The following is a 20,550-nucleotide window of genomic DNA, read 5'->3' as shown; positions in this document are numbered from 1 at the left end:
ATCAGGAAGAGTATATCTGGATTACAGGAGATCCCTTAAGGTTGTCTCTTGGTACCACCTAGGATTAGGGTCAATGGAAAACCACAACAACCCAATTCAGGCAGGACTCTTAATGGCCTAGACTCTTCAGAAATAAAGATTTGGGTCACCCCACCAGATGAAGAGCTACAACCAGCTGCAAAGGGAATATACAGTGGGCAGTAGAAACAAGGTGGTTACAAATACCAGCTATGGCCATGTGACCAGTTACAAAAACAAGGAATGTAATTGTCATATTTCCTCCTCATCTTGTTATGAATGTTTTTCTATTTTTCTTCTTTTATTCCCTTATCATATAACATAAATACTGACTTTATATCATAGTATTTATTAATTTTACACCATAGTATTTAAGTTACGGGCTACCAATAGAAGAATAAACATCACTGATGGATTTTACCTCCTCTTTTGGGGAAGGGATTGGTGCGTTTTCAGTTGCATATAGGGTAGTTAGTTGTATCATGTTAGGTGGAACTATGACCTTGTTATTGACTTTTTTTGTTTGTTTTGAGGAGTCTCACTCTGTCACTCAGGCTGGAGTACAGTGGCATGATCCCTGTTCACTGCGACCTCCACCTCCTGAGTTCAAGCAATTCTCCTGTCTCAGCCTCCTGAGTAGCTAGGATTACAGGCATGTGCCAACACACCTGGCTACGTTTTTGTATTCTTAGTAGAGACGGGGTGTCATCATGTTGGTCAAGCTGGTTTCAAACTCCTGACCTCAAATGATCCACCCTCCCCGGCCACCCAAAGTGCTGGGATTACAGGCATGAGCCACTGTGTCCAGCCTGTTACTGTTTTCATTTGGAGATTAAATATGTTTTACAGGGAGGCATACAGGTGCCAAGTTGACAAGAGGTAGACTTGTGATGGTTAATTTTATGTGTCAACCTTACTAGCCCTCAGGATGCCCAGATATCTGCTGAAACATTATTTCTGGGTATGTCTGTGAGGAGGTTCTGGAAAAGAGTAGCATTTGAATCAGTGGACTGACTAAAGTAGATTGTCCTCTCCAACATGGGTAGGCATAATTCAACACTTTGAGGGCCCAAGCAGAAGAAAAAGGTGAAAGAAGGTTGAATTCTGTCTCTCTACTTGAGTGCTTGAGCTGAGACATCAGTCTTTTCCTTATCTTGAATGTGAGTTATGCCATTAGCACTCCTCCTTCTCAGGCCTTCAGACTCAGACTGGAATTCATGCCATTGGCTTTCCTGGGTCTCTAGCTAGAAGACAGTGGATTGTGGGATTGGTCAACCACCAACATCTTGTGAGTCAATTCCTTATAATAAATCTCATTTGGGCCGGGCGTGGTGGCTCATGCCTATGAGCCCAGCACTTTGGGAGGCCGAGGCAGGGGGATCACCTGAGGTCAGGAGTTCGAGACCAGCCTGGCCAACATGGTGAAACCTCGTCTCTATTAAAAATACAAAAAATTAGCCAAGTGTGGTGGCACACACCTGTAATCCCAGCCACTATGGAGGCTGAGGCAGCAGAATCGCTTCAACCTGGGAGGTGGAGGTTGCAGTGAGCTGAGATTGCGCCATTGCACTCCAGCCTGGGCCACAAGAGTGAAACTCTGTCTCAAAAATAAATAAATAAATAAATAAAAATAAATAAATAAATAAATCTCATTTTACATGAACAGTCAGCCCTCTGTATTCATGGGTTCCACATCCATGGATTCAACCAACTACAGATCAAAAACATTTGAAAAAAAGAAAAGAATAGTTGCATCTGTAATGAACATGTACAGACTTCTTTTTCTTCTTATAATTTCCTAAACAACACAGTATAACAACTGCTTACATAGCCTTTACCTTGTGTTAGAGATTATAAGTAATCTAGAGATGATTTAAAGCATACAGGAAGATGTGCATAGGTTCTATGCAAATACTACATCATTTTGTATAAGGAACTTGAGCATCTGTGGATTTAGATATCCGTGAGGGGTCCTGGAAGCAATCCCCCATGTAAACTGAGAGACAACTGTGTGTGTGTGTGTGTGTGTGTGTGTGTGTGTGTATCCTGTGGGTTCTGTTTCTCTGGAAAACTTGAATACACAGATGATTTTCATAAAAATGAACATTCACACCCATGCAAATACCCTAATTTTGAGTTCACATCACACTTCACATTACACTTGTATTTTTCAAGTGTATTTTTGGAAACCACAGCACTATAATACTGTGTTCTGCTGCATCCCAGGAGATTCCTTGGTTGGTCACGCACTTGCCCTTTCATGGATAGTCCCTGGTGGGTTTGATGGTCTAGCAGGGATCAAAATGAGCCGGCTGTCTGACCTTTCTCTGCTTTCTCTCCCCTCATCTCTGCTTCCTAAAGAATCCCACATTGGTTGCTTCAAGGACTTCCAATTGCTGTCAGAACTTTCAGATCTAATTAGATTGAATTTTAATTACTGGGTCAGCAGTGAGCCTGATCTGACTTTTGGAGAGCTAAGGTTGACCCCCACTAAGGGTGCAACTGCCCAAGAAATGCAAACTGGCTCACTCCATTTAGACTTGGAGGTCAAACACCAGAAATAGTTCAGAAAAGTAGTGGTGGCTGGCTATTGAAGCCTCTTCCTTAATTTGAGTAGCTCTCTTCCCTACTTTACGGAGCAGTGGAGATGGCGGCCCAAACCAGAGCCAAGTAAGTAACTTACAAGTGAAGGCACATGCACCTTCCTGACTGCTGACACCATGTATTTCCAATTTACCATTACCAAGTGGCTGGAGGTCCTCATCTTTCTTGGCTGTCAACAGTTAGAGACGATTATTTAAAAATATACAATCTAGGGTGGGTGTGGTGGCTCAGTCTATAATCCCAACACTTTGGGAAGCTGAGGCAGGTGGATCACCTCAGATTCGAGACCAGCCTGGCCAACATGGTGAAACCCTGTCTCTACTAAAAACAAAAAAATTAGCCGGGGTGGCCAGGCATGGTGGCTCATACCTGTAATCCCAGCACTTTGGGAGGCCAAGGTTAGTGGATCACCTGAGGTCAGGAATTTGAGAGCAGCCTGACCAACATGGAGAAACCCCATCTCTACTAAAAATACAAAATTAGCCGGGCATGGTGGTGCATGCCTGTAATCCCAGCTACTTGGGAGGCTAAGGCAGGAGAATCGCTTGAACCTGAGAGAAAGAGGTTGCAGTGAGCCAAGATCGCGCCACTGCACTCCAGCCTGGGAAACAAGAGCAACATTTCATCTCAAAAAAAATAAAAACTAAAAAAAAATAAATTAACCGGGCGTGATGGCACACGTCTGTAATCCCAGCTACTTGGAGGCTGAGGCAGGAGAATTGCTTGAACCCAGGAGGCGGAGGCAGCAGTGAGCTGAGACTGTGCCACTGTACTCCAGCCCGGAGGACAGAATGAGACTCCATTTCAAAAAACAAAAAAAAAAAAGTACAATTTAAACAAAGTGTCTCAGATATCTACTTTGCAGCACTGCACTGATTTGCATTTGGCGAGTTTCCTTTAACATCAGTATACTTCTCCTGCATCATTGACCTCCTCAGGCCAAAATTTGGTACACTTGATGCTAGACCAGCATTCTTTTTCTCGTGTGTGTGTCTGTGTGTGTGTGTGTGTGTGTGTGTGTGTGCGCGCGCGCATGTGTTTTGAGACGGCTCTGTCACCCTGGCTGGAGCACAGTGGCAGGATCTCAGCTCACTGCAGCCTCTGTCTACTGGATTCAAGTGATTCTCATGCCTCGGCCTCCCGACTAGCTGGGACTACAAGTTTGTGCCATGCCCTGCTAATTTTTGTATTTTTAGTAGAGACCGGGTTTCACCACGTTGGCCAGGCTGGTCTCGAACTCCTGACTTCAAATGATCCCCACCTCAGCCTCCCAAAGTGTTGGGAACACCTTACAAAGTGTTCCCATCCTGATTCTTAGAAACTAATCCTTAGAAGCTGTTTGAACCATTCTCCTTTCTCTGACCCTAACCCGTGAGTCAACACTTTCCAGGTTCATTGTGCCTAGAGAATAACAAACATTTATTACCACATGAATGTGTTGCAGACATGTTAAGTCATAAAAATGGGAATGAATAGGAATGAGATTTAGGATAGGAAATAGAAAAAGACCACTCACTGCAACACAGGAAGGCAAATCCTAGAATGTATTAATATATAAATAACTAAAGGAAGGTGTGAGCCACTGCACCCGGCCACTAGACCAGCTTTGTTTCTGCTAAAAGTAGATCTGAGCTTATCATACCTGTTTTTTCCCCTAAAGACAAACAGCCTGAAAACCATCCATTTAAGAATGCTGAGGCTCTCGGCATAGGATTGAGTACTACTGAGCTAGGGACAGCCCCATAAGCTAGTTGATACCTGAACAGGGCTGCTTATGAAAGTCACAGAAAATTTTCATCTTTTTTTCTGCATCAAAGTTTCTCCAAGGAAAATATCAGTCTGGCCATCCAAGTACAAAAATAGCAACCCACTAAGTTTACTCCTTATCCAAGGCTGCAAACTTCAACACACTCTACAATTCTTCAATTACTAGAACTATAAATAGTAAGCTACTAACAATGGAAAAAAGGAAAACAATAACAAAACATCTAATATTGCCCTTTGTTATTCGAATTCTTTTCCACATGTTGGTTTCCAAAGGTTTCTTCCTTTGCTGATGACTCATTTTAAGCTTGCCAGGAGTACAGTGCAAAAGCAGTAGTGAGCAAAGATTTATGAATATAAGAAAGAACCAGCCGGGCGCGATGGCTCACGCCTGTAATCCTAGCACTTTGGGAAGCCGAGGCGGGTGGATCATGAGGTCAAGAGATCGAGACCATCCTGGCCAACATGGTGAAACCCTGTCTCTATGAAAAATACAAAAAAATAGCTGGGTGTAGTGGTGCACACCTGTGGTCCCAGTGACTCGGGAGGCTGAGGCAGGAGAATCACTAGAACCTGGAGGTGGAGGTTGCAGTGAGCGGAGATCACGTCACTGCACTTCAGCCTGGTGACAGAGAATCCAGCAGGTTCACCTTGGGCTCAATGACCCCGCTTCTGTAAATGTGTCCTCACCTCAAAGCGGGGGTGAAAAGACCACTCACTGCAACACAGGAAGGCAAATCCTAGAATGTATTAATATATAAATAACTAAAGGAAAAATCTCATTCCTATTCATTCCCATTTTTATGACTTAACATGTCTGCAACACATTCATGTGGTAATAAATGTTTGTTATTCTCTAGGCACAATGAACCTGGAAAGTGTTGACTCACGGGTTAGGGTCAGAGAAAGGAGAATGGTTCAAACAGCTTCTAAGGATTAGTTTCTAAGAATCAGGATGGGAACAGGTGCACAGTGAACTTTCAGCCTTTACAACCACCTGCTGCACTTGGACATCTCAAAAGCACATCAAGTGCACATTGTCTAAAACCCAGCCTACTAACTTCCTTCTCCATTCTGGCTTCTAGGATCCTCCTAACTCACTAAATGGTATTAGTTGTGAAAGCCAAAAATCTAGGTTGCCATCCTTGACTCATCTGTTCCCCCACTCACCCTGTCTCAAACCATAACTCACTCCGGTTCATCCACTTGATCCCTCTGGAAGTAGCCACTGTCATTAAGATCACTCCTGAGCTGGGCACAGTGGCTCATGCCTGTAATCCCAGCACTTTGGGAGGCTGACGAGGGCAGATTGCTTGAGGTCAGGAGTTCAAGACCGGCCTGACCAACATGATGAAACTCTGACTCTACTAAAAATACAAAAATTAGCCAAGCATGGTCATGCAAACTAATCCCAGCTACTTGGGAGGCTGAGGCACAAGAATCGCTTGAACCTGGGAGGTGGAGTTTGCAGTGAGCCGAGATGGCACCACTGCACTCCATCCTGGGCGACAGAACAAGACTCTGTAAAAGATTACTCCTGCCTAGACCTCCTAATTTCTTCTGATCCCTTTTCCCTTAAAATTTACAAATATTGGCCAGGCATGGTGGCTCACACCTGTAATTCCAGCACTTTGGGAGGCTGAGGCGAGTGGACCACCTGAGATTGGGAGTTCAAGACCAGCCTGGTCAACATGGTGAAACCCCGTCTCTACTAAAAATACAAAAATTAGCTGGGCATAGTGGTGTGTGCCCATAATCCCAGCTACTAGGGGGGCTGAGGCAGGAGGATCAGTTGAACTTGGGAGGCGGAGATTGCAGTGAGCAGAGATCATGCCACTGCACTCCAGCCTGGGCAACAGAGCAAGACTCTGTTTCAAAAAAAAAAAAAAGAAATTTACAAATATTATGACATAGTTCACAAACGCCAAAGCAAAATAATATATAAATATGTACACCATAAAGCATGTTAACAAAATGAATATTCACACACTGACTAGCCAAGTTATGAAAACATTGCCATCACCTTTTAAAAATGTAAATATAACCAAATCACTCTCTGCTTAAAATGCAAATAATTCGGCCACACTGGTCTTTTTGATTTCCAGGTTCTGGATGCCTCTTATCTCAGGATCTTTGCTGTCACTTCCGTTTAGAATGTGCTCTCCCACCTTCATTCTCCACCCATTAACCTCTCTTATGAAATCCTCCTGAGCAGTCAGGATTTCCTTCACAAGCACTTACCACATCTGGAATGACACAGCTCTGACTGACTGTTAAAGACCGGAAGCTCCATGTGAGCACAGACCGCATCTTTTCTGCACATCATTGCATACTTGTGCACCCAGTGTAACGCCCTGGCACCAGTACCTGTTTGCTAGATGATAAGAGGAGGAATTTCCTGGGTTGTGGATAGGGGCCAGGGGAAGAAAAAAAAAATCTTACAATTTCATAGGTAGTACAGCCATTCCTTATGAAAATTAGCATTTTTCCCCATTAGTAAATCCTACCTTTAATAAATTCTGGCCTATGCGGCCATGTATTTCAAAGGAGTGCCTAATTTAATTGCTTCGGCCTTGATATGCTCCAAGAACATAGCAATCTTCTACTAGTGGGTCTCTCCACATTAATTTCCATTCATTTCGCTATGGCCCATGTGCAACAGCCCTTAGGACTAGTATATTTATTTATTTATTTATTTGAGACCGAGTTTTGCTCTTGTCGCCCAGGCTGGAGTGCAATGGCGCAATCTCGACTCTGCAATCTCCACCTCCTGGGTTCAAGTGATTCTCTTGCCTCAGCCTCCTCAGTAGCTGGGACTACAGGTGCCCGCCACCACGCCCAGTTAATTTTTTGTATTTTTAGTAGAGACAGGGTTTCTCCATGTTGGTCAGGCTGGTCTTGAACTCCTGACCTCAGGTGATCCACCCACCTCAGTCTCCCAAAGTGCTGGGATTACAGGCATGAGCCACCGTGCCCAGCCACGGATTAGTATTTTTAAAGTTCGCATCTTGACTTTGACCTTGCTCAAACAAGAATTTATTCTTGGAGCCAAAAATTAAGAGGTAATTATCCTTTTCTAGTAGATAGCTCAACAAAATTAACTGGTAACAACTTTTAAGTATATATACACTGTGAAATAAATGTTTTGTAATAGTACATGTGAATGTAAAATACTACATTCACAAATACCCTTTGTCATGAATCAGCTATGTGCCAAGACAAATTCCTTAATCGTGTGTATTTACATCATCTTAAATAAGTATCTTAAGAAAAATACGAAGTGTTCATCATACATTATTTAACTAGAAATAAATTGTTATTCTAAAAAGTCAGGAAAAACTATTCTTTATGTATGAAATGAAGTTATTTCTACTTATTTTAGAGGCTATATACATAGAGAGGCCATACTTATAACATCCATGGAATTGACTGGCATTTAAATTCAGGTTCTGCAGTTTACAATAGTAACTCCTGGAAAAGTCTCATTTAGTTTCCTCACCTATGAAAAAAGCAGCATTGCCTACCAAACAGGATTACCTGAAGATTAAATAAAATAACATAGGTGGAAGAACCTGTCATCAGTTATACTCAAAAAGTTTTTTTAAAAAGTGGACATGGGATAGCATGGTAGCATATATAGGTTACAAAATCCTAAGATAGTAAGTTATAAAGAAAATAAAGCCTGGCATGTTGGCTCACACCTCGAATCCCAGCACTTTGGAAGGCCGAGGCAGGTGGATTGCTTGAGCTCAGGAGTTTGAGACCAGCCTCGGCAACGTGGCAAAACCTTGTCTCTACAAAAAATACAAAGATTAGCCAAGTGTGGTGGCATGTGCCTGTGGTCCCAGCTACTTGGGAGCTGAGGTGGGAGGATCACTTGAGCCTGGCAGGTCGAGGGTGCAGTGCGCCGTGATTGCATTACTGCATTCCAGCCTAGGTGACAGAGCGAGACCCTGTCTTAAAGCAACAAAAACAGCACACAACCCCCAGAGTGTTTAGTCTGCACCTTCAGTAGCAATTAAATATTTGCTTTCAAAGGGGAAGGATATTGGCATGTTGACAAGGCCTCATGATGACTGGCTATAAAATGCATCACTGACTCATACACGTAAACTGCCTTAGTATTAATGACTTCTAAAAAACTTCTGAGGGTTTTGCTCACTTGTGTTTTCTGTAGTGAAGCATAGAAAATCCTCCTCTCCTTGCTCCTTTTTCCTTTTCGTAGCTCTGGGCTACTTTGCCCACTCGCACTAGTTATTGCACAGCAGGGCGGCCAGGTCAGAGCTCTGGGCTGTGTGCTACAGCTTCTGCAGTGATGACTTCAATCTCCTGACCTAACTTGACAAGACTACAACTCTTCCCTGCACTCTGCAGGGGAAGGTGTGTGCTGCAATGAATTCCAAACATTGCTCATTTTCTGAATGGTGCCTTGGTTGAATGGATCTGGCCTCTTTTCTTCTTCACGCAAGAGATGTTTCCTTTCAGGTAAAATGGAGAAAGGATGTGAAGAAAACTCTTGTAAGCCATCTCTGTAGACCTTCGCACAAGTACTTTGTCCATTTTTCAGTATTTTTTCTTGACAATTAGATACCAGGATAAGACTTGATTTAACATTTATAAATATTTAAGAAAAAAGGAATCAATTTGGAAAACTTTTATCAATCAACAAGTTATCAAAACAAGGGTTTGCTTTTTGACAGTGAATGTACAATATTATATGGTTTGCCATTATTTCCTCATTTGGAAGAAAGGTAAAATGAGAAATACAGTATATAAGTCATTATAAGTTCAGCAGATTTTAAAAACATTGAGACACGAGTTAGAAAAAATGCAATCGAATAAACCAATTGTAAAAGCCATTTCAAAACAACAACAAATTTAAATATCAACCACCTATTAGATGATACTAAGTAATTATTGTTTTTGTTAGGAGTAATAATATAAAATTGTGGATATTTTTTAAAGGTCTTATTTAAGTATTATAAGTGAAATACTTTCTGTGCGATTTGCTTTAAAATATTCCGGATTTTAAAAATTGTGTGTTGGATGCATGCAGTGGCTCACGCTTGTAATCCCAGCACTTTGGGAGACAGAGACAGGATTGCTTGAGGCCAGAAGTTCCAGACTAGCCTGGGAAACATGGCAAAACCCCATCTCTTATTTTTTTTAAAAAAAAAAAAGAAAGAAAAATTATTTGTCTGTTGAGGGAGGAGGGGTGTGGTGGTGGTAATGGTGTTGATAGACAATAAATATGATAATAGATCGCAGTATTCTAACACTGCTGTTGATATATATATATATATATATATAATAAACAAAATAATGGGATTTATATATGTGGCACCCAGTACAATGTACAATTTTCTTTTTTAAAAAAAGCATTTAGGTTATGCATTGCTAAGCACATCTGTGATTGATGAGAGTGACTCTGGTATCTAAACTGTTGGAGGAGGGCTGTAAGGGTAACAGGTAGGGAAGGCATATAGAAGGAATATGTTGATATCACAGATTTCCTAAGACTCAGGGAAGGCCATCGAGCTAGGGTACTAGTCTATGCTAGAACTAATGGATTATGCAACAGAAGAAAGACAACTTCTGAATGAAAAGCTCTCTCTGTGCCAGACTTGAGGTCACCACACATCCTGCTCACACTCTGCGATGTCTGTGGGGTAGCACACCACCAGAAGCTGCTGATGGAATTACATCTTCAAGATTCAAAATGTTTAGATCCAATATATCTAATCCATAAAAATAAAGCATTCTTTATCCTGAATGCAGTCCTATGCATTCAAGAACAATAATCTAGACATTTTTCATGTAGGATTTAAATAGGAGTACAAGTGAATTAAACCGTTCAGATAAAAACGCAACTAAAGATGCATTAGCTGCTTTGAGTCAATATATTTTGTGGTCAACCTGATACTCCATCCACATAAAAAAGGCATTCTATTTCTTTATTTTTTTTATTTGACAAGCAGCAGTATCATGTTTGTCATTTTAATGTAGATACAATTATTAGGTTATCTGTCATATTACAATATTTAAGTTTTTAAATTTTATGTCCTTTAAGATACATTAAAAAAAAAAAAAAAAGACACATCAACTGCAAACGTGAAGGGGAGAAAAAGCATGGTACCCAACCAAATGTCCACATTTCAGCAATACTTCACTCATTCTTTTAATAAAGTTTTAAGAAATGTCATAATGACATGAGCTTGAAATATCTGTAGGCATTTTCTTTGACGCTCATGACGTGGCACTGGTGATGTTGTAAACAGCAGAAAACAGGGGCTGCCAAATGACCAAATTATGGAGGCACAGGCCTGCTTTTTCCCACAGGAATACACCAAATGGTGATGGCAATGATCTTCTCACACCACGCTGCAGGAGAGCGACATCACGCGACGTAGCTGTATTCATCTGCCGACGCCTGGCTGCGTTCGATGTACTGTTTGTCTATCAGAACTTCAATACACTTCTTAATCATGCTGATACTGGGATTAAACCTAGCTCTTGACTGACTAATCACCTGTGGAGGAGAGATGTCGAAGTCAAAGTACTGCCAGTTCTTCAGCTATAAGTAATTACTTTTAACCAATCAGTTTAAAGTGCCTCAAAGGTACTGAGGTTTCAACAAATGGGCCAAATTAAGTATGAAAATAGGAACTAAATTGTGGAAAATGGATACAGCAAAATCTAATAATGATACATAATTAAGTGAAACAATAAACTAATCTAAGTACTCACACACAACCCCAAGCTTCTATTTAACGTTAACTCAACTCTCAGTTCTTAGTTCAAACACCACTTTCTCAAGAGTTTCCCCCAGCAGACCCCAGGCCAGGATATTTAAATACATTCTCATAGTACTGCATACCTTTCCTTTAGTGCATGTTAATATAATTTTATATTTATTTACATATTACTTCAATAGTGTATTTCTTCCCCCATTAAACTGTGAACTCCAAAACAGCCTGCCACATCTTCAGCTGCTCTGTACTACATCCCAGGGACCAGCCCAGCTGTCTATCACATGGTAGGCTCAGGTAGTTATGGAATGAATGATGGGTCAACTTCCTTCAATAACTGGACGGAAGACTCAATGAATCGGTAAGTTTTAGACCTCTAAAATAAAGCCAAAGCAAATACGAATTTATTATCATTTGAGATAGCGTCTCACTGTGTCATGCAGGCTCAATCCCTGGGCTCAAGCAATCCTCCCACCTCAGCCTCCCAAGTAGTTGGTACTACAGGTGTGCCACCACACCTGGCTAATTATTTAAGTTTGTTTTTTTTTTTTTTTTTTTTAGGTGAGATGGGGTCTCCCTGTGTTGCCCAGGCTGGTCTGAAACTCCTGAACTCAAGTGATCCTCCTGTCTTGGCCTAACAAGGCATTCAGATTATAGGTGTCCACTGAGCACGGTGGCTCACGCCTGTAACCCCAGCACTTTTGGAGGCCGAGGCAGGTGGATCACCTGAGGTCAGGAGTTCGAGACCAGCCTGGCCAACATGGTGAAACTCTGTCTCCATGAAAATACAAAAATTAGCCAGGTATGGTGGTACACGCCTGTACTCCCAGCTACTCAGGAGGCTGAGGCAGGAGAATCACTTGAACCCGGTAGGCAGAGGTTGCAGTGAGCAAGATCACCCCACGGTATTCCAGCCTGGGCGACACAGCAAGACTCTGTCTCAACAATAACAACAACAACAAAAAGGATTACAGGCATGAGCCACTGTGCCCAGCCTGCAAATCCGAATTTAATACTGAAATTATAAGTGAGTACGATTCAGATTAAGTATAAACCATTTCTTTATGCTATCTGAGGATCAGGTTATTTCTATATCCTCTTTAAGAAGAAAGAGATTGAATCTGTACAATGACAATGCCCTCTATCCTAAGAAGCCCTGAGGACTGCCCTCTTTTTACCTCTTGAATAAGGGCATTGTGCCGAAGCACTTTTCGTGCTTTCATGATACGAACTATAGCAGCTTGGAGATACATTTTCCGGTCCTCATCGACTGCACTTCTAGTCTGCTCCATTTCCTGTTTTACAGAAGAAAAGAAAAAAGACCCAACAAGACATTAAGTCACTGAACTTGTTTTAAATTCATTTTATCAGTGAGTGCAAATACTTTTTTTTTATTTTGAGACAGGGTTTCACTCTGTTGTCCTGGCTGGAGTTCAGTGACTCGATCTCAGCTCACTGCAACCTCCATCTCCTGGGTTGATATGATTCTCATGCCTCAGACTCCTGAGCAGCTGGGATTACAGGCATGCACCACAATACTGAGCAAATTATACAGCGTTGTTGTGCCAATATCACATAACCACTGCTAAAACATCTACTCTACAATTTCTAGGGTTAAAGTTGAAAGGTTATTAGAAAAAAATTTACATTATTATGAACTGTACTGTTAAGGTAAACAGGTAATAAAGGAGGACACAGCAATAATTCGCAAGATCATTTCTTATTAGTGATTACAGAATCTGTATCACGATGCTTTTAGATGGAGTTGTGTCAACTGCAGTAATTAGCTCTAAATGCATACTGTATCAGGCTTCAAAGGGAACAGCTGTGAAGTGCCATTTTATGTGGCTCAAGCAGAGAAGCCAGGAGAGGGGGCCTATCTCCACGGAGCTCAAGAAACACAAGAGAAGCAAGGCATAGAAGCAGGCCATGCCACATTAATAGGATCTCCTTATAGCTTTTCAAAGACAAAATACAATCTATATATTTATGTATTAGCCTGGAGGAAAATGGAATCTTGACCATTTTAGCTTTCAAAGTGAATCACAATTAATATTTGTCTCCCCCATGGGGAATTAAGTTTCTGGAGAGGGTCTAATGTCTTATATTATCTTCACATTCTGCACCAGCCCAAGGACTGCACACAGGAGGCAATCAGGAAGCATAAGTGATAGAAACAGTCTATCCTAGACCAAAGCAACAATCACTGCTGAGTTAAAAGAATGAAGAGCAGAAGTCGCCTCCTCACACTGGCCTGTTAGGACCTCACTCCACACCCACTAGATCACAATCTGCATTTGAACAAGATGCCCAGGTGGCTCATTTGCATATGAAAGTTTAAGAAGCATTCTCTACTGACAAGTTTTCATTTGAAACAAATGAGCTGTAGGCCATGCTGGGTGGCTCACACCTGCAATCCCAGCACGCTGGGAGGCCAAGGCGGGTGGATCATGAGGTCAGGAGATCGAGACCATCCTGGCTAACACGGTGAAACCCTATCTCTACTAAAAATACAAAAACAAAATTAGCCGGGCGTGGTGACAGGCGCCTGTAGTCCCAGCTACTTGGAGGCTGAGGCAGGAGAAAGGCGTGAACCTGGGAGGCGGAGCTTGCAGTGAGCCAAGATCACACCACTGCACTCCAGCCTGGGTGAGAGAGTGAGACTCCGTCTCAGAAAAAAAAAAAAAAAAAAGCTGTAGAACTTTCCCTTATTTTACAAATGAAAAATATGAAATTTTATTACTTCTCAATGTGGGAATTTTCGGAGAGGATGTAAAGTTACACATTCTAGTGGTTTAAAAGCAAATACAACAAAACCATACTCTTCTCCTTAGAAAAAACTAAAATACAAGTAGAGATTTCTGTTTGATTGTAAGGTTAATAAATGCCAATAACAAACCAGAAAAGACATACCCCACTATTAATTTTGCTGTGCAACGTTTTGCACAATCTCAGTGTAAACACTTATAAAGTCCAATGCTTAAATGTTTCCCCTCAAAAAAACTTGACATTAAAAACACTTACTTGTGGTGTGTCTTTCTGCATTGATGTAGTAATTTTAAATTTTGTTCTTTTACTGCTAAAGTTCATATTTAATGAAAATGAAGATTCTGCATCAATATCTTCCTACATTTAAAAATAAAACATTTATATTTACAAAAACCAAAATCTTATAAATAAGAGCTTGCTGCAAGCAATTCCACTAAATTAATGACCAAGCAAAAAAGTCTCCACTCTTACAACTTTTATATTATAGATTACCAAATTTAAGAGAAAAATAATTCTTTTGTTCAAACAAACAGGAAAAACCCAATTTTATTTTCTACTTTTACATCTGCCAGAATCTTAAGCAGTTTATATTCGGGAATAAGCTATTTTCTGGTCCTACTATTATATATACACTACTTTTTGATAAAATAAGAGTCAAGCTCATTGCCTAGAATTTGACATTTTAATTTTTATGAAACACCAAAGTTCATAACTTTTCCATCACCCCATTCTGAAAAACCAAATTTTTTTTACAAATGCTGCAGTAACAAAATACCCATTGTAAATGGCCTGACGGCAGGAGAAAGCTGTGCCTCCAGTAGCACACAGCATCAATTTGCCGTGACCTGGGGTGATGGTGAAAACGTTTACTTCAATCCATCTTTTATTCACTCTTCAAGAAGCAAGTGGCCTTTGCTCAGAGGAAAACTGTTAAGCCAATTTTTAGAAAAACAACTTCTATATCAGGCTTAACAAAGCCACTGATATCATAGGGTGGAATTTCTCTGGCAGAAGGATCAAAAGGCATTTGGAAGATGAACTAATTCTCAATAATAATCTAAGACATTCTGCTAAGGAATGGACGGATTCATAATTAAATTAAAAGGCCAGGCATGGTGGCTCACGCCTGTAATCCCACCACTTTGGGAGGCTGAGGTGGGCAGAGTGCTTGAGCTCAGGAGTTCAAGACCAGCCTGGCCAATACAGCAAAATCCGGTCTCTACTAAAAATTTAAAAATTAGCCTGGCATAGTGGCTCACACCTGTGGTCCCAGCTACTTGGAAGGCTGAGGCGGGATTATCACTTGAGCCCAGGAGGTGGGGGTTGCAGTGAGCTGAGATGGCACCACTGCACTCCAACCTGGGTGGCACAGTGAGATCTCACCTCAAAAACAAATAAAAATAATATAAAATAAAATTTAAAGTGCAAACAAGGAATCTATGTTTACTTTGTCAATTTCTGGGCAGCATGTTTTAGAAAAAAATATCAAACCTTTAAGCATTTACTAGCCTAAAATTAAAAACCATAATTAACCTTAAGAAATCCCTATTTTGGGCCGGGCGCGGTGGCTCAAGCCTGTAATCCCAGCACTTTGGGAGGCCGAGACGGGCGGATCACGAGGTCAGGAGATCGAGACCATCCTGGCTAACACGGTGAAACCCTATCTCCACTAAAAATACAAAAAACTAGCCGGGCGAGGTAGCGGGCGCCTGTAGTCCCAGCTATTCGGGAGGCTGAGGCAGGAGAATGGCGTAAACCCCGGAGGCGGAGTTTGCAGTGAGCTGAGATCCGGCCACTGCACTCCAGCCCGGTGACAGAGCGAGACTCCGTCTCAAAAAAAAAAAAAAAAAAAAAAAAGAAATCCCTATTTTGGCCAGGCACGGTGGCTTACACCTGTAATCCCAGTACTTTGGGAGGCCAAGACGGGCGGATCACCTGAGGTCAGGAGTTCCAGACCAGCCTGACCAGCCTGGCCAACATTGTGAAACCCTATCTCCACTAAAAATACAAAAGTAGCTGGGCATGGTGGCATGTCCCAGCTACTCAGGAAGCTGAGACAGGAGAATCATTTGAACCCAGAAGGTGGAGGCTGCAGTGAGCCGAGATCACGCCATTACACTCCAGCCTGGGCAACAAGAGCGGAACTCCATCTCAAAAAAAAAAAAAAATCTGTATTTTGCTAAGATTCTGATGCCAGAAAAATCATTTCTCAAAATTATGAAAACATTGATTTGAATTTCAGAATATATGCCTTTTACAGTTGTTCAATTGTAGACTATAAAATGTCATCATCATCTTCGGGATGTCAGCAAAATGAATTGAGAGAAATAAACTATAGGTTATTAACTTTATCAAAATAAAAACAAAACATTATTTATAGAAATTTTTTTCTTATAAGCACAATAATTTGAAGGAGATATAATCCCACCTCTGTTGCATTTTTAACTATTTAAACATCTAGGATATACTATGACAACAAAACAATGAAATCTTGTAACTAGAAAAAAAGTTACAGAGAAAAAAAGTAATATACTAATGGCTTGTTATTCTTGTGACAGGTATCAAAAATATATGGTGGTTAAAAACAGATGATAGTTAATTGAGTGCTGACATTAAGAATACTTGGAATGGAGTTACACATATTAAATATGTGTACAAAGAGACATCAACAGGCTGTTTGTTGTTTCCTGGTATAGAACCACGAAATTAAGCACATTTATAAAACCAAAAACCCAGAAAGTCTTTAAAGGCTAGTTTCAAAATCTCAACTAATCAAAATCTTCCAGATGGCAATTCTTTTACAATTATTCAATAAGCTTTAACAGTATAGGACAAATAAAATCAAACTATAAAGGGCACATGGCACCAACTCACACAGCACGCTCTGTGTTGCCTTACGCTCACAGCTCTATGGAGTGTGCAGTAATGTAGTGAATACAAGTGCTTTCCAGAGCACAAGGCGCAATGACAATTACAGCCTTACTTTAAAACTGCCAACGTCTCATGAAAAAGCTTTAATGTTGATAATGCTTAAATTCTTTGGAATATTACTACATACCTTTTCTGAATCATGGTTAATCATTTTCACATCAAGTAATGATTTGATTGTTTTTGTCAGTTCCTTTTCATTCATCTGAGTGCTGTCTTGAAGCTCCTTATAACTGACAGTTTCACTGTTGTTAAAGGCAAGAAGAACTGCCATTTGGTATGTCGTAACCATGGCTACATATGGTTTGCCCAAATAGTTCATTTTAACTTCACCTACAATTAAAACAAAAACTGACAGTGAAATGACCATTCAAAGAAACATTTCAAATTTACTCTATTTCAGACATTTTCCTCTGAAAGAGTGAACCAACAGTTTTATTAAATTGTTGTAAAGCCACTGCTGTTAACAAGCTAGTCATTTTGTTTCTTGGGGAGGTGAAGATGGAATTCTATTAGTTTTGAGTATATGGTATAAATCAGTTAAGCTATCATAACTTCACCAGTAGGTTAAAACAGTCTTTAAGGCTGGGCACAGTGGCTCACACCTGTAATCCCAGCACTTTGGGAGGCCAAGGCAGGCAGATCACTAGGTCAGGAGGTCGAGACCAGCCTGGTCAACATGGTAAAACCCTGTCTCTACTAAAAGTACAAAAATTAGCCAGGCGTGGTGGCGCATGCCTATAATCCTAGCTACTCGGGAGGCTGAGGCAGGAAAATCGCTTTAACCTGGGAGGCCGAGGTTGCAGCAAGCCGAGATCGCGCCACTGTACTCCAGCCTGGGTGACAGAGCGAGACTCCGTTTCAAAAAAAAAAGTCTTTAAGTATTAATAGAAACGCTAAGACTTAGGCAGAAAAAGAAAAAAACAAAAAACCCAAACAATAAAAGGAGGTGGTTGAAGGAGAAATGGACGGACAGACAAAGGGGAAAGTGATACCAGCAACTGACTCAAGTCTCCCATGGAAGGTTCAAGCCTCCTGGGAGGTCTACAGCCATATGGAAAATGCTTTTACAGCCCTGTCTAAGCTGTAATTTTGGCCAAAATTAATGCTATTATGTCTTATAAATAACATTTTTCTTTCCAGTAACTTCCTAGAGGCAAATAGGTATGAAGGGAGAGACAAAGAGGCACACCCATTCTTTTGCTGAAATAGTTGATAGCAAAAGAATTTAATTTAATCTGAATCTTTTCATAAAAATGAAAAACATTTAATCTGAATGTTTTCATAAATATGTTCCATATGGGCCAGGCACGGTGGCTCATGCCTGTAATCCCAGCACTTTGAAAGGCCGAGGTGGGCAGATCACTTAAACCCAGGAGTTCGAGACCAGCCTGGTCAACATGGCAAAACCTTGTCTCTACTAAAAATACAAAAATTCGCCGGGCATGATGGCATATGCCTGTAATCCCAGCTACTCGGGAGGCTAAGGTATATGAAGCGCTTGAACCTGGGAGGCGGAAGTTGCAGTGAGCCAAGATCGCACCACTGCACTCAAACCTGGGAGACAGAATGAGTATCTATCTCAAAAAAAAAAAGAAAAAGAAAGAAATTCTGTATGCTAAACGACCCTGAGCTCCAAGAGATAGAGCAAGTATTATGTATACTACAGTTCTGCAACATCCTGGGAGACAGCAGCATGACATCAGCACACGGAAAGCTCATGACACACACACAGCCTGCATTATTTGACTGCTGAGCAGATTATAAATGAAATCAACATGAGATTTGATTTTAAAGCTCTTCATTGTTAACTCAAGGAAGTTGTATTTCTCATGAAATTACCCCAGAGACTGCATTTTCCCTCTCAAGGAGAATTAGTAACTCCGATTAAGGTTTTCTGCTTTATGTATTCATTACCTCATTAAAGATTTTAGGCTGGGCGTGGTGGCTCAAACCTGTAATCCCAGCACTTTGGGGGGCTGAGGCGGGCGGATCACCTGAGGTCTGGAGTTCAAGACCAGCCTGACCAACACGGAGAAACCCCATCTCTACTAAAAATACAAAATTAGCTGGGTGTAGTGGCGCATGCCTGTAATCCCATCTCCTCCGTAGGTCGAGGCAGGAGAATGGCTTCAACCCAGGAGGCAGAGGTTGCTGTGAGCTGAGATTGCGCCATTGCACTCCAGCCTGGGCAACAAGAGTGAAACTCCATCTCAAAAAAAAAAAAGGTTTTAAAGGCCATGAGTGAATTCATTAGCTTAATATCACCGTAAATGCAATACTATCTTGATTATCATCATTTATGCCTTGACTTATTTTAGATAAAACTGATATTCAGAAATATTTTTCAGAATTATTTGGATGGGAACACCAAGAGAAAAAATTCATAATCCTTTAAATTTTCACAAAAGGAAGTTTAATATATTAAATTCAATATCCAATTCATAGAAACAGCTTGTGTAAAAACTTATCATTTGGCATACACTATTAACACTTTCTATAAACAGGGCTCTTACCAACATCAAATTTGGAAAATGTGGTAAGAAGTAAAACATTACATAAATTGCATTTTGTTATTTCTGCAATGACAACTTAAACATATGCAGAAACAGAGAATTATGCATCAAGCACCAAGATGATTAAGTGGCACCATCAGCCAGGATGTCACTGATGCTGTAATATGCTGCCATGGGTTTGAAAACAGAATCAGTCTTCTGCCACACAAAAGTCATCGTTTAGCACCACGAGACCCAAAGAGCATTAGGAGATTATGTGAGGGGCCAAAGTATCATGTACTTCTTATTGAGTTCATTCTTGCATTGTGCCCTTTCTTGCTATTTTTCAATACTTTACCAGGAATTGGGGTACACTGACCTCTTCCCACTTTTCTTAGCACCATACTCTTACTGAAAAGACTGGGGAAGGGGTGGGAAGGCATGGGGGGGCGGGGGAAGGAAGCCCCAAACTTGGATGATTCATTTAATTACTGTGATGTAAAAACACAAATGAGAAATGACAAGAGTGGTGATTTACCCTGCAGAATAGGCTGGTGAACTCTAAGAGACTAAAAACTAAAATAAAACATTCTGATACATGATACTTAAAGTAAGCCAACAATAATTCAAGCAGCATTTACATGACAGGAAATAAAGAGTGGGCAGAACTCTCATAACAGTTTCATCTAAGTCACTACCCAGTATCTGTGTCAGCTCTCTACTCTCTCAGGGAATGCTGAAGGCATGATAGAATATCACCATTTTGCAATCAGTAGTGAAACAACTGATTCTGGCAAGGATCATCAGTGGAGGCTAAAACTATATTAGGTTCCTGGAATAGGGTATTCATGCCAAAGTATCATCCCTCAGATTGTCTGCTAAGCTAACCGAAAAGGGGAAAGAGTGCCTCTACCATGGAGATATCTGGTGGTTACTGCCTTCATCGAGTGACCAAATTTAGCATCTCTAATAGTGAGACAACCTGACATTAGATGCCTTTGAAATATGCAATAGGAAATACACAGGACCACCTATGAAATACCCTTGCCAATAACACTTAACTGAATATAATCAAACCTTTACAACTAATTTCCACTTTCTAGAACATACAAGGAATAGAAAACAAATTAAAAAGTAAAAAATTAAAAAAATCCCAAATAAGTAATCCAGAGTACTGGATATTCCACAAGACAACTGGCCTGGTCTGTTCAAAACGGTATGTC

At 40.8% G+C, this 20,550-nt stretch overlaps 1 protein-coding gene across 1 annotated transcript in view; it reads right to left on the bottom strand.

The window, feature by feature from the left end:
• Positions 1-9,027: 9,027 nt before the first annotated feature.
• CUL2 (cullin 2) overlaps positions 9,028-20,550 on the bottom strand; it is a 38,945-nt gene continuing 27,422 nt past the window's right edge. Inside the window, exons 14-17 of the mRNA XM_033208898.1 lie at positions 16,963-17,165; positions 14,160-14,261; positions 12,314-12,430; positions 9,028-10,915 (exon numbers count right to left, since the gene is read on the bottom strand). Of these exons, the coding sequence (XP_033064789.1) occupies positions 10,784-10,915; positions 12,314-12,430; positions 14,160-14,261; positions 16,963-17,165 (554 nt within the window). The 3' untranslated portion in view covers positions 9,028-10,783. The remainder of the gene's footprint in view (positions 10,916-12,313; positions 12,431-14,159; positions 14,262-16,962; positions 17,166-20,550) is intronic.

Source organism: Trachypithecus francoisi, unplaced genomic scaffold (genome assembly GCF_009764315.1).
Source record: "Trachypithecus francoisi isolate TF-2019V2 unplaced genomic scaffold, Tfra_2.0 Lachesis_group9, whole genome shotgun sequence".
NCBI lineage: Eukaryota > Metazoa > Chordata > Mammalia > Primates > Cercopithecidae > Trachypithecus > Trachypithecus francoisi.
Note: the sequence above shows the minus strand (reverse complement) of the source record. Positions and strands in the feature narration are given on the sequence as shown.